This window comes from Mus caroli, unplaced genomic scaffold (genome assembly GCF_978045245.1).
Source record: "Mus caroli unplaced genomic scaffold, Mus_caroli_1 scaffold_16, whole genome shotgun sequence".
Taxonomy (NCBI): domain Eukaryota; kingdom Metazoa; phylum Chordata; class Mammalia; order Rodentia; family Muridae; genus Mus; species Mus caroli.
This window is the reverse complement of record NW_028227271.1, coordinates 10,716,863-10,730,350: the sequence shown is the minus strand read 5'-3', so window position 1 is coordinate 10,730,350 and position 13,488 is coordinate 10,716,863. Positions and strand designations below refer to the sequence as shown.

Genomic DNA, 13,488 nt, shown 5'->3' with positions numbered 1-13,488 from the left:
CGAACACGTCCAGTCTCACTTCTGTCTCCCTCTGTGCATTGATTTTGGCAAGGTGGCTGACTTATCAAGTAAAGTTGCTTTACTTGAGTCCCAAGAGCCCCTGTGGAGATGGAAATGGAGTTCTTGGGCGGCTCTCTTGATGTGATTGATTATGTCTGGGTGTTCCTGCAGCCCCCTTTTACTTTCATAAGGTAAGGATGGCACTGGCTCTACTTTAGGAATGAATTATCAATGGCACTAAGCCTCGTGCCATTGACAGATAGGTGGCGCTGTGCTATTCATATGGCCCAAGGTGCAGAGTGAGTCTACACCTCAGACTAGTCCATTGGGCAAAGCATGAAGAAAACCACTGTGGGAAGAGAGTGGAATACAACCATGCGCAATACAGCGTAATTTATACCAGGGGAAAGCTGGTATTTCGTGGTATTTTTCTAGTCCCTTGGGAAAGTCCAAGGAGCTAAGGCACTGTAGTAGTCCTTAAAATAAGAATTAGGGAAGAGGCTCCCAGCACCCAAGCCTAGAGATTTTGTGGCCATAGACTTCATCATAGCTCTGTTGTATTTCAATTACAGTTTACTAAAACTCTCAGTGCTGTGATCCACCTCTTAAAAAGAGTAGCCATATCTATGGAAGTTTTAAAAGTGAGGCTTATTTTTTTTCCTTCAGTTTTGAAGATGAATTATGTGTTACATTTTTATTGTTAGTATAGATGCACAAGTACTGCAGACCTTCCTTCTTTTCTGTTTTTTTGTTTTTTTTAATAGAAGGAAAATGATACTCACCCTTATCTCTGGCAGTTCTTGTATTTTTTTTCCCTTTGTGGCATGCACATAGATATGAAGACTGTATTTTCCAAGGTTTTAACAGTTGGTGCTTGATATACAAAGTATTGGATTTGAATCTTCATCTGTAATTCTGTCTTTGGGAGATCATTTGAAGGCTAGCAGACTGTTTAACCTGCTTCTCATTTGGCCTGTTGACAGTGTGCTGTGCACTTGAGTAGAATGGCTGTTACTGTTTAGAACAGAAACTTGGTACATTATCATCCAAATCTGGCTTAACGTTGTATGTAATTGTTCCAGTTTAATGTGGCCTGCTTTGTCTCTGAAGCTGAAATGGCCATTGTTTAGACTCCTGAACACTGAGAGAACACGGCTCAGCTGTTTGGCATAAAAACTGCTGAACTCACTGGAGATGACTCAATATTTGAGAGAGAATTCCAGAGCCTTTCAGTCATAGCTACACAGTAGAGACAAAAGCAGAAACTAGAAACATCTCTCTTTAACTATTGCTTTATCTTGATAACATGTAATCCTTTTCACTTTACATGGTACCACCCTGAATGCTACTATTTCTAAACTTGGTTTTGTTTTGTTTTGGGTTTTTACAAAAGCTATATTATCCCTCTTTAATCTTGTTTTCTTACAACATTTCTCATTGTATCTATTGTTGGTGGTGAGAACTCCAAGTGCACAGTATTGGATTGCTTAGGCCCTGTCAACCTATAGCCACAGATGCAGAGCCAGAGTCATTAAGGTTGCATAGCAGAAACTGGCTTCACCACTGCGGTTCGTACCTTGAAACACATGTAAATATTCCTTTTTAAAATAATAGTCTAATTTACCAGTTAAGTTACAGATGATTGGTGTTTACTCAAGAGGTAAATCCTGACTATAAATAATAATTTCTGGGCTTTAAGTTTCACAGTATATATATACACTAAACCCCCGATTGGTGGAGTCACATCATTTTAAAGTTGGTGTTTTACTGTCATGTGGTCCTGGAAATGTGTTTGGAGATGAGAGTGGCTTAATGCGTTTTTCCAGGATGTGCTTCTATGGAAACCCTCTCATCTATCCTATCTGCACAAGCACATGGCAATGCAGTGAGAGGAGAATTAGAGAGGAGACAACCATCTGCAGGGCTTTGGGCTCACATGAGGAGGTGGGAGACCTTTGACCCTTATTTTATTTGAACCAATTGAATATTTGGTGACAGTTATCCAAACAAAAGGTTTTATTTCTGATTTTCCCTGTTTTTCTTACTCCAAATTTATTTATTATTTTAGTCCTGGTGATTTTGCTAAACAAAAAAAGCCGGGCTAGAGAGATGGCTCAGCGGTTAAGAGTATTGACTGCTATTGTGAAGGTCCTGAGTTCAAATCCCAGCAACCACATGGTGGCTCACAACCATCCGTAATGAGATCTGGTACCCTCTTCTGGAGTGTCTGAAGACACCTACAGTGTACTTACATATAATAAATAAATAAATCTTTTTTTTTAAAGGCAGTTTTTGTGCACCAGTAGCTCAACTTTGAAAAATATCCATTCAATAGAATGTACTGTGGAGTGAAAATACATGTGGCAAAGATGATTAGCCCTGCAGACTTCCTGTAGAATTTCAATTTAGCTGTAGTATTGTCATCTGCCCTCAATTTGTTACAACCAGAAATATTGAATGATATTCAGCAATTCTCATTCACACAAATATAGGCATATAACTAATACGTAAGTTTTCATTCCCCAAGCTCTACCTGGATCCTTGACATAGGTAATGTGTGACTTTATAGACTTTTGCGCCAGTGAGATAGCTCAGCAGCTTCCACAGCATTGAGCTGCCCCAGCCTGATGGCCAGAGACAGCTTTCAGACCATGTAAAGAGCCTCACTCAGTGTTGCATGTCGGTAATCCCATCACTCGCCCAGTGACATGGAAGTGGGAGAATTTGCTCATCACAGCTGTCCATCACCAGGCTCAACAGGGCACTGTGTATGCTAGACAGTCTGTCTACTGAGCTGTCCCCAGCCCGGGAAGTTATTTTGTTGTTCTTTTACTTTGTTTGGGTTTTTAATGTAAACTTTGCTTTTCCTGTGTTTCAAACCCATTTTATTCCAGTGCCATGTCCAGACTTAAGACCCTAAGAAGCAGTAGTCTTAGATATACTGCGCTGTCGCAGTGGGTCAGTACTTTTGCTTTAACCCTGCTTGCTACCAACAAGATCCCTGCCCCTTCCTGCCTCCCACCTGTATAACATTCATGTATGTTATCACATCTCTAGATTACTTGAAATTCAGAGTTCAATGTAGAATTCTGTTTAAGGAGTAATGACGAAGTGTGCACATGGGACACGTAGCTATGGATGTATAGACCCCAATGAGATATTCCCTCTAGTGAAAAGAACTGTGCATATGGGTGCATAGCTACGGATGTGTAGACCATGATGAGACACTTTCATGTATGCCTTAGTGCTTTGCAACAGATTAAGCTGCCCACATGAGTATATATGCCAGTGTGTAGGGTTAAATATTTGTGACTGTGTTCTATGTATAAAATATGAAAACATCACAGATAAACTTCATTTTGAAATTATTTAGTTTAGTTTTGTTTTGTTTGTTTATGCTGTGGTGCAGGACATGGGCATCAGGGCGGTTGCACATGCTAGACCACCAGCAGCTACACACGGTTGCACATGCTAGACCACCAGCAGCTACACATGGTTGCACATGCTAGACCACCAGCAGCTATACACGGTTGCACATGCTAGACCATCAGCAGCTATACACCAGCCTTTAGAACTTGTGTGTGTGTGTGTGTATAGCATGCATGCATGCATGCATATACACATGCATGTATGTGTAAATAGTAGGCTATATATGAGAATTTGTGATTATCATTTATACACATAATGAATGTTAGTTGAGATATATACATTCTTAGCTTGCTTATAAAAAGCAGTGGGACTGCAGCTTTGAGGCAGAAATGCTAAAAAGATTTTTTTTTTTTTAACAACAATACTAGAAGCAACATAGGCTGTAAAGTTTTCATGCATTTTGCATCTCTGTACACACACATTAGATGTTTAAACTGGTCTGCATCTTAACTGGTGCTGTCAATTTTTGCTGTTAACCTGTTAAATACTTGGGATGTCTATGCCCCAGTTGGACTTTCTTTCTTAACATACATTTTTATATTTCCATCTTTTTTATTAATTAATTAGCCTCACTTTGTAGAGCAGTTTGACCTCAAGCTCAGATCATCTGTGTCTGCCTCCTGAGTGCTGAATGAAAGCATGTGTCACCATGCCTGGCTCATTTTCAGGTTTGAATCAAAGTTTGCAGCAGACTTCCCAGCACTGGTTATATTTTTCAGCACTCCTTTAACAGTGATAAGCATTTTTATTTCCACCATTCATCTTCTCTACTCGGCTCTTGCTTTTTCCTCCTCTAGAATTCCTGCAGGACTGGACGTACTTGACACACATGTTGGTTGATGTAACAGGCACTAGAATTTGAAACTGACTTGGCTTTAATGTTATTTCATTAATACCAGTATAAGTGTACAGCTATAGATGGCCTCTGTACACTACTGAGCAGCACGGTCTTATAACTGCTGTCACCCCCAATAACAGTCTCATGTTTTGCCATTTATTTCCTGACCTCAGTCACTGTGCTTTGACTGTTTCTATAATTTTTGGAGGCGTTTGACTGACAGTCTTGGTGTATAAACTGCCTAGCATTGGTGCTGGTACTTTTTCTTGCTATCACTTTTCTTATTGTGTCTTCTGTGACTAATAATTGACGACCTTATTTGGCCCTTATGTTACCTGTTCTTCTAAAGCTTTTGCTGTCCGTTCAACATTCGTTGACTTTTGTTTTACAGGAATGGAAAAGGAATGATTTTTTTCTTCATTGTTGCTAATGATTATGGTGTCCGTGCCTCTCTCCCTCCCCTTACCCCAGGTCCAGGCTCACCCCCAGCTTCTGACTGATGCACCCAGTACTGACTTTATCCCTGGAAATGACTAAGCATGGAAAACCCTGTACCCACCACTCTTCACATTCTGTGTTGGTTCTGAGACAGCGTCTCACTATGGAGTCAGAGATCTCTAGCTTGCCTAGGAGAGAATTTCCTCACTTGGTTGTTGAGGTGAAAGGCTCACCCCAATGCTAGAGTAAATAAAGGAAAAATGAGCCCAGCAGTAACTAAAATTCCTCCCCTCTGCTTCCTGAGAATCCACTGTGGCCAGCAGCCTTAAATCCAAAACAGAAACGCTCCCTCTCCTATCACTGTTTCTGATACAGAATACATACTCTTCTTTGGGTCTTTCTCTTGTGAATGCTCTGTACTGTCTCATTTAATCCTTGAATCGGTGATTGGACATAGGCACTGAAAACTACGCACAGAAATTAAGAAAAATTAATTTATACTGATTCTTTTAATTAGTATACTAATCTTTAAATAGTTTTTATTTGCAGAAACTTTTTAGAATAACCTTTCTCCTTGGAGTTGCTCCTCTTCCAAGTATTTGGCATTGATGTGGCTGGCAAACCAGTGTTGATTGCGCTGTTAACTGAGTCCCAGAGTCTGCATCCCAGAGCTGGTAGATTCAAATAGGAGATTTTTGTGAGTTAGGGAGGACTTCTGCCTGTTTTCTTGGAAGATTCTCTTGGAGATTCTCTTCTATTCCCCTCAAGTGGAACATCTGGGTGTACTGTCTGCTCTGTGAATGAGTGTTGTGAGGTGGGTATAGGCTTGTTCAGATAGTAACTGTCTCTTCTAAGACTTCTAGCAAATTATGTCTTTCAGGGAAATGGCCCGGTTCATCTAATTAGTAAAAAGATAGTTTATAATATCCCTTTATTTGCTAGTGAATATCCTTGAAGTCAAGTAATTTCTGTCTTCTCTCCTTTCCAGTGTTGGTTAGTTAGCAGTTTTGCTTTCTTTTCAAAGAGCCAGGTTTTGGGGGGTGTAGTTTCCTTGTAAGAGTGCCTGCCTAGGATGCTTACAGCCTGGGTTCCATGCTCAACAGGGCATGGTGGTCATTACATGTAATTCCATGCCTGTGCACTCCAGGGCTGGAGACAGCAGCAGCAGCATTTCCAGGTCAGTCTCCACTGCAGAGTAGAGGCTCAGAGATTAGCCTGTGCTAAAATGACACCCTGTCTCAATATTAGAGAAGCCCAAACCGTTTGGTTCTGCACTGATTCTCCTCATTTATTTTATGTGTGTACATAAATAAGGAAGCCAGAGCATGGGGTCGGGTGTCTTCCTCAGTCACTCTCCAGTTCATAAACAAATAAATAATCTGTATTAGTTGTAATGTGTGTGGTGGGATATGTGTGCGTGAGTACAAAGAACAGAAAGCTTAGTGCCAGCTGCTGTGAGCCGTGAGCCTGGATGAAACCTGGGTATGAACGCAGTAAGAGGAGGGAGCACTCCTCATCACTGAGCCGTCTCTCCAGCCTCTGCTTAAGGCTTTGAGTGAGGATTAGGCTTGTGTGCCAGCCTCAGAGATCTTCACTGCTGGGGAGTGAGTGCACTGAGCTATTTGGAATCCAATTCAAACCCGCATGCTTACATAGCAAGGCCTTACTTTCTGAGCCATCTCCTCTACCCCTTATTTCCTGTTTTGTTTTGTTTTTTAAGATTTATTTATTTTATGTATATGAATACACTATAGCTATCTTCACACATACCAGAAGAGGGTATCAGATCCCATTCCAGATGGTTGTGAGCCACCATGTGGTTGCTGGGAATTGAACTCAGGACCTTTGGAAGAATAGCCAGTGCTCTTAACCACTGAGCCATCTCTCCAGCCCTTATTTCCTGTTTTTAAGTTTTTTTTTTCTGTAATATTTTCTTTTCCATCTAGTTATTTGAATTTTATCTTTTATTTCTAGTGTCATAAACTACTAATTTTCTGTCTTCTAATAATACTCAATTGTTTCATTTTTCTATAAATACAGTTTTTTCACCCATTGCGAATTTGGATATTTTATTTGTATTTAATTCATAATGTTATAGAATTTCCCTTGAGCCGTCTTTGGCCTGTGTATTATTTGTAACTATACTAGGCTAGAGGTAATTAGAGTGTTTATCTAACACAGGTGAGACCCTGGGTTCAATTCTTAGATTTATAAGAAAGCAAACAGACAAAAAAACCTTAATCTCTGACAGATTGTTGGTACTTCCTAAGGGTATGAATCATTTCCGCTTTCCTCTGTCATGAGGATAGGACCCTCCTGAAGCAGGACATGAAGCATGTTAAGCAAATGTGTTTGGTTAAAGGAAATCACATGAGATGATGAGGAAGCAACAGCAGAGGAAAGAGTCTTGTTGGATAGTGAAGCAGCACTGGATTACTTGCTACAGTGCTGTCAATTTTGCAAGCGTGGCAGGAGCTCCACCAGCTCAGCTGTCTGTCCAGCCCCAGCCGCTTTAATAGAGCAGGTTTGCTGTTGAGTTTGCTTTGCCAAGGTGTCTTTTATATTTACCTGAAAAGCCTTATATATGATCTGGATGTATAATTAGTAACTAAAATGTTATCTAGTTTGTTTTAATATACTCTTTTATTCCTAGAAGTTCTATGTAAAATTTGGTTAACACTGGCCTAGATAATAAAGGGCTGTGAAACCACTTTGGGTGATGTTTTCATTCTGCGGACAAATGTAGCTGTCTGTGCAGTATGTGTAACCCCCCACCCGCACACTGACCTGCCTCCTATTTTGATCAGGTCCAAACACAACAAAAACAGCAATAGAGTCTTCCTGTGTGGCCTATAGCTATCAGATCTGCAGGTTATTGATGCATTTCCAACTAGGGACCATAAGCAAACATGCTCTGCCACAGAGAGCTGCGCCCTTCCTGTCATGGATTGGATTTACTGTGGAACAGATTTCGGAAATAGGTTTCTGACAGTTTCAGGTTGTGTTTATAAAATGTTACAGGGCGAGGTCTTCCTTTAACTAAAACTATTTCCTATCTGATGTGCATTAAAGTCTTTTTTTTTTTTTTTTAAACTTCCCTCAAATAGAGACTTAGGTTGCTTTCAATAGTTTTGGTTATTTCTGTAGAAAAATGTACAAACATTTTTGTATTCCAGTAAATAATTTTAAAAAGACTTTTAAAACCTATTTTTTAAATTAATTTATTCCACGTGTATGCATATTTTGCTTGCATGTATATCTGCATACTCTCAGATGGCATCAGACACTTGTGAGCTGCCATTAGGTCCTAGGAATTGAACTCAGGAACTTCAGAAGAGCAGTGAGTTCTCTTAACCTCTGAGACATCTCTCCAGAATCCCCCCAAAGAAGACTTTTAATAAAAACATATACTAAGCAAAAATTGCTTGTGGCTTGTGACAGTCATGACTTCAGTATTGGGAGTTTCAGCATGCTTTTTACATATGTAGATATGCAGCCCAACTGTGTTCTGTGATGGGGTTTAACTAAGAAGCACATTGGTATTTAAGACTTTGTAGATTTGTTCAGTGTAACAGTATCTTTATCTCGTGCATCTGTTATATGTTTTTTTAAAGCCAGTAAAATGTAGGCCACCCACAAAGGATTCCTCTGAGACCTGTGGTTGGTGTGAGATGAGTGCTGTTATTATGTAACTGTGTTTGCTGGGGTTTACCTCCAGGCAGGACACCCAAGCATCCTGAGACTACTCTTGCATAGGACTGTGGTGGCCTGACTTGGGGAGCACATTCTGTAAGACCAGTTGTAATGTGGCTGTTGCCTCAGTACTACAGGTAGTGAACGTGACTAATAGACTGTTTCTGTTTGGTTTGCAAGATACTAATACTGGTTCCATGTCCTGGAAGCCTCGGGATAAACCGGAATAAATGGTTGAGTTGAACTTGATAGCTTTTAAACAGATGTGATCATTAGGAAAGTTTGTGTGAGTATGTGTGCGTGCATTTTATTGCTAACAAGCCAATTTCATAATTGTGTGTGTGTGTATGTGTGAGATATGTATGTATCCATGCATACATGCTTGTATGGAATTCAGAGGAGTTGTTTCTCTCCTACCATGTGAGCTCAAACTCAGGCCCTCAGACTTGGCAGGCAGCTCCTTACCCAATCACAGATATGGGTTTTATATATTGTACTTTGTGTCATGTCATTTTGTAAAATGTTTTAATTTTCTTGGAACTGATCAGTCTGTCTCCCTTCCTCCCCTCCCTCCCTGTGTGCTCTGGGTCTCAGGCTGGATTTGAACCTGTTCTATAGTTCAGGTTGCCCTAAAACTGAGGCATGGTTCTCCTGCATCAGGTTTTGTGACTCACACCATCACACCTCCCTTTGTGAATTAATTTCAAGATCATGATAATGAGTTTAGTAAAATTTAACAACATAAATTTATTGAGTCCTTAAATCGCTGGTTTTTTTTTTTTTTTAAGATTTATTTATTATATCTAAGTTCACTATAGCTGTCTTCAGACACTCCAGAAGAGGGTGCCAGATCTCATTACAGATGGTTGTGAGCCACCATGTGGTTGCTGGGAATTGAACTCAGGACCTCTGGAAGAGCAGTCGGCGCTCTTACCCGCTGAGCCACCTCTCCAGCCCCTAAACCACTGTTTTTAAGCAGTCAAATCCTATTACACAGTTGGACATCCTGAATTCAGTTCTGTGAGCCCATGTAAGGCAGGAGAAGAGAACCAGTTCCACAGAGCTGTCCTCTGACTGCCATCCTCTGTGTGTTCAGATCCATCAACACTCAGTGTGTATAGACACACACACACATTTAGTGTAGAGGAAATACACAATTAGTGTGCAGTAAATATCTAATTGCTAGTGATAAAGTTTGCATATTTTGAAATAAAAGTATATTTATTAAAGAACACACAACACATGTTATATATACATGGATGCAGTGTACACATCTGTGCGTGCATGATTTTTTGTTTGAATCTTAACCCTATTTGGTGGCTTTAGATAATATTTGTAGGCAAAGTGCTTCCCCTCAGACAGATGCTTGGCATTCTTACAGCTTTTTGTTGGATTCCAAACAATTTTGGATTAGTTGATTGGTTGTGATTCAGAGACTCCGAAGTTCAGAAACTCTTTCCTTCCTCCGCGCCCTCTTCCCCCCTCATCAGAGTCAGTGTCTTACTATTGTAGTAGTTCTGGCTGAGATAGAATTTGCTATGTAGACCAAACTGGCCTTCAGCTCAGAGATCCTTCTGCCTCTACTGGGGTTAAATGTATGGCTAGCACACCCGACAAAACCTTTCTTCTCATAACAAATGAGTGAGGATTTGTTTGCCTTTCTTTTGTCCTTACCTTCTTTACCTAACCCAAGTGTAAAGCCCTGTGCTTTTCTCAGTGATGAGTGTGTCTGTCTGTCTGTCTGTCTGTCTGTCTGTCTGTCTGCTTACTCAGTTGTGAGCTGATATCCACGGCAGGTTCCCTCTGTGGCTGTGCTGGTACAGGGGAGGTTCAGCCGTCTTACAGGTTTAGCTCCCTTACAGGTTTCAGCAGCTGAGTTCTACCGGCTCAGCCAGCCATGGGCTTAATTCACTCATCTAATCCAAATGTGTTTTGCCATCCTAGGTTTACCGACAGGACTGCGAGACTTTCGGGATGGTGGTGAAAATGCTGATTGAAAAAGATCCCTCATTAGAAAAGTCTATCCAGTTTGCACTGAGGCAGAACTTACACGAGATAGGTGAGCGCTGCGTGGAAGAACTCAAGCATTTCATTACTGAGTATGATAATTCTACTCAGGATTTTGGAGACCCTTTTTAGAAGAAGAAGTACCCAGGTCAAAAGTTTTTTTTAGATTGTTTTTTCTCCTTGGATTGTGTAAATCCTTACTATTTTGTGATGAAGAAAAAATACTTTATGATAGCTAAGCACATTTCTAGTACTAAATAAACATCTACAATAGCTTTTAAAGTATCTTAATTAGAATGTTTCCCCTATGTGTAGAATATTCTAATCTATCTTCATACATTTCCTCCCTCCAAAAATAATATTCAGTTATTTTAATGTTCAAAAAAAAAAAGGCAGTTCTGGAGAGCAGCTCCCTGTATTTAACTCATGTTCCATAGTCTTCCATGATGTTCTATGATCATCTGTTTGCATACCATGTAAAGGTTGTCTTTTTTATTTTGTTTTGTGTTTGTTTTTTTTGTTTTTTTTTTTTTGTTTTTTTTTTTTTTGGTTTTTTTTTTTTTTGGTTTTTTTTTTGAGACTGGGTTTCTCTGTATAGCCCTGGCTGTTCTCGAACTCAGAAATCCATCTGCCTCTGCCTCCCGAGTGCTGGGATTGAAGGCTTGCATCCACCACTGCTGTATTCAGATGTTAATTTCTTTCCCAGCTGAATACTCTTGGGACTTTAGTATTGTTGTTTTAATTGCTAAGCACCTTCATTGTAGTTTGTAAACACTCCTCTCCATCACCTTCTGATTGGTTTAGTAAACACTGGTGGCCTGTGCATCACGGCAGAGATAGGAACTATGGGAAGAATTTGTGCAGAGAATTTGCCACTCAGACAAAAGGAAGTCTGACTTTCAGGGACTGAAAGAGAGATAACGGGTCATATGACAAATGTGGACCAAAATAAATGGATTAATTAAGTCATAGGAGCTAGTTGGGAACAAGCCTAAGCTATAAGGCCTCCACATTCATAAATAATAAAAAGTCTCTGTGTTATTGTTGGGACTCGGGGGTCGAAACAGTCTAACGGTAGTGATCATTTGGTCTCAGGAGTTTAATTTATAGTTAAGATCATTCCAGATTGCATACAATAGTGGTACCTTTAGCATTTTGAGTTGGTGATGTCAAAATATGCTGTCTTAATGAGTTAGAACTTTGCTATCATTCAATATTTGCTCTGAGAATAGTTCTTATTCAATATAGGAAAAAATGCACTTGAAAATCTGTAAGGATCTGTTAGAACAAACTCTTCTCCCAAGTCAGTAAACTCTCAGTTCATCTCTTCTATGAAGTGCTCTTAAGGCTCCTAACTGCTCTCTCTAGACAATATTATGGACTAACAGGAGAGGTAATCTGAGATGCAAGATGATTATTAAGTTGAGATGTCTCAGAAACCCATCTCATGGATATAATAAAAAATTAGAATATACAGATCACTTAAGTTATGTTTTAGGCCCACATTATATCAAAAAAGGGACCTGCCAAGGCACTCATGCTTGGGATTAAGTTATAGATTACTCTGTCCATCTCCGTGATCTCAGTTCTGTGGGCTTAGAGGTTCTCACTACTCACAAGTATCCTCAGAAAACACTGAGGCCAGCACAGCTGCCTGCAGCTCCTGAGTGAGCCAGTGGATTGGTGAAGAGACAATTAGGATCTCTTGCTCACTTCCTGGTCCCTGGTTCATTGAGGCAAAATACTAAATTTGTGACATTAGGCACCTTTAAAAAAAATCACTGCCCAATCAAACTATCTACTTTTTTTTTTTTTTTGGTCAGGGTCTTATAGTATAGTTCTAGCTAGCCTGAAAATCTCTGTGTGGACTAGGATAGCCTTAAACTCACAGACATCTCCCCACCCCTACCTTTTACATGCTGGCGTTAAGGCCACGGGCCACCCGGCTCAGGATCCTTTTGTTTTCATTTTCATTTTTCTTATGTCCTTTTTATTTTTTGATTCGAGACAGGGTTTTGCTGTGTGTCCTAGGCTGGCTTCAAACTTTCCTGCTCTGGCCTTTAGCTTTCGGGATTCCTGCCTCAGCTTTCCTGAGCCCCAATGCTTGCCATGACCATTGAGTGGCCTCTCTGAGCCTGTCTGCAGATAACCCCTAAACTAAACCACATACAGATTATACTTTAAGTAGAAATAGCAGAATGGTTCATTTTAATGAGCCCTAAAATGGATGTGTGAAGATTTGTATTATGTCATTTTGAAAATTTAAAACTAATTGAGGACATGTTTGGGTTTTTTTGTTTTGTTTTTTGTTTGTTTTTCTTTTGTTTGTTTTGTTTCTTAAATTCCCCAAGTGAGAACACGTGTAAGTTTTGGCATTGAGTCTTTGCATCCCTTTTATGTGCACACTCCCCTTCTGTGCATGTGCAGCTCAATGCCGGCCACTTCAGTAAGACTACAAGCCACTTTCCTTTTTCCCTTCCACTAATTCTCAGCTCTTTAAATCAAGTTGTTAACAAGCATACGTATAAAATTTGATGAGCTACCAAGGCAAAAAAAAAAAAAAGTTCACTTGGTAGAAACATTCATTTAAAAAGAGACTCTTACTGATAAATTATTTAAGTGAAGGCCCAGCCAGTAATCCTCTTCTTCTACTCATACTCGGCCTTCGAAGCTGTGTCCAGCTTGCCGTCCACGCTGTTCTGCCAGGCTCCACAGTGTTAAAGGTTTCGTTCATCTTTGTTTTTTTTAAATGCCTTTTGACATCTAAAATTCATGTGTACTAGAGTGTGTCTTATAAAATGTTTTTGATTCTATAGAGACGTGTTTGTAAATTATCCATTGTTTTTCAATAGACCTGATTCATGTGCTAAGTTCTCATTGCCTCACCATAAGGCCTTGATGATCAATATGGGGAAAGCAGATACTGTAAAACGCAAAATAAAGCTTCCGATACTAAGTAAGAAACTTGTCTCCTCTCGTTTTTCCTGGTTCCTGGGACTGGAGTCATCTGTGCCTGCACAATGACTCTACCAGTCAGCTCACCACTCGACAGCCAGGTAGAAGTCGGAGGATCGAGGTGCTGT

At 40.0% G+C, this 13,488-nt stretch overlaps 1 protein-coding gene across 14 annotated transcripts in view; it reads left to right on the top strand.

The window, feature by feature from the left end:
• The window catches only part of Pphln1 (periphilin 1), a 92,550-nt gene extending 81,604 nt beyond the window's left edge, over positions 1 to 10,946 (top strand). For 5 of the 14 annotated variants that reach the window (XM_029469709.2, XM_085831731.1, XM_085831729.1 and 2 more), the window contains one exon: positions 10,343 to 10,940. In XM_029469709.2, coding sequence (XP_029325569.1) covers positions 10,343 to 10,537 — 195 coding nt within the window. In that variant the 3' untranslated portion in view covers positions 10,538 to 10,940. Of the gene's footprint in view, positions 1 to 10,342 lie in introns of all 14 variants that reach the window. The other 9 variants (XM_085831727.1, XM_085831725.1, XM_029469707.2 and 6 more) reach the window with 4 other exon arrangements.
• Positions 10,947 to 13,488: the final 2,542 nt, after the last annotated feature.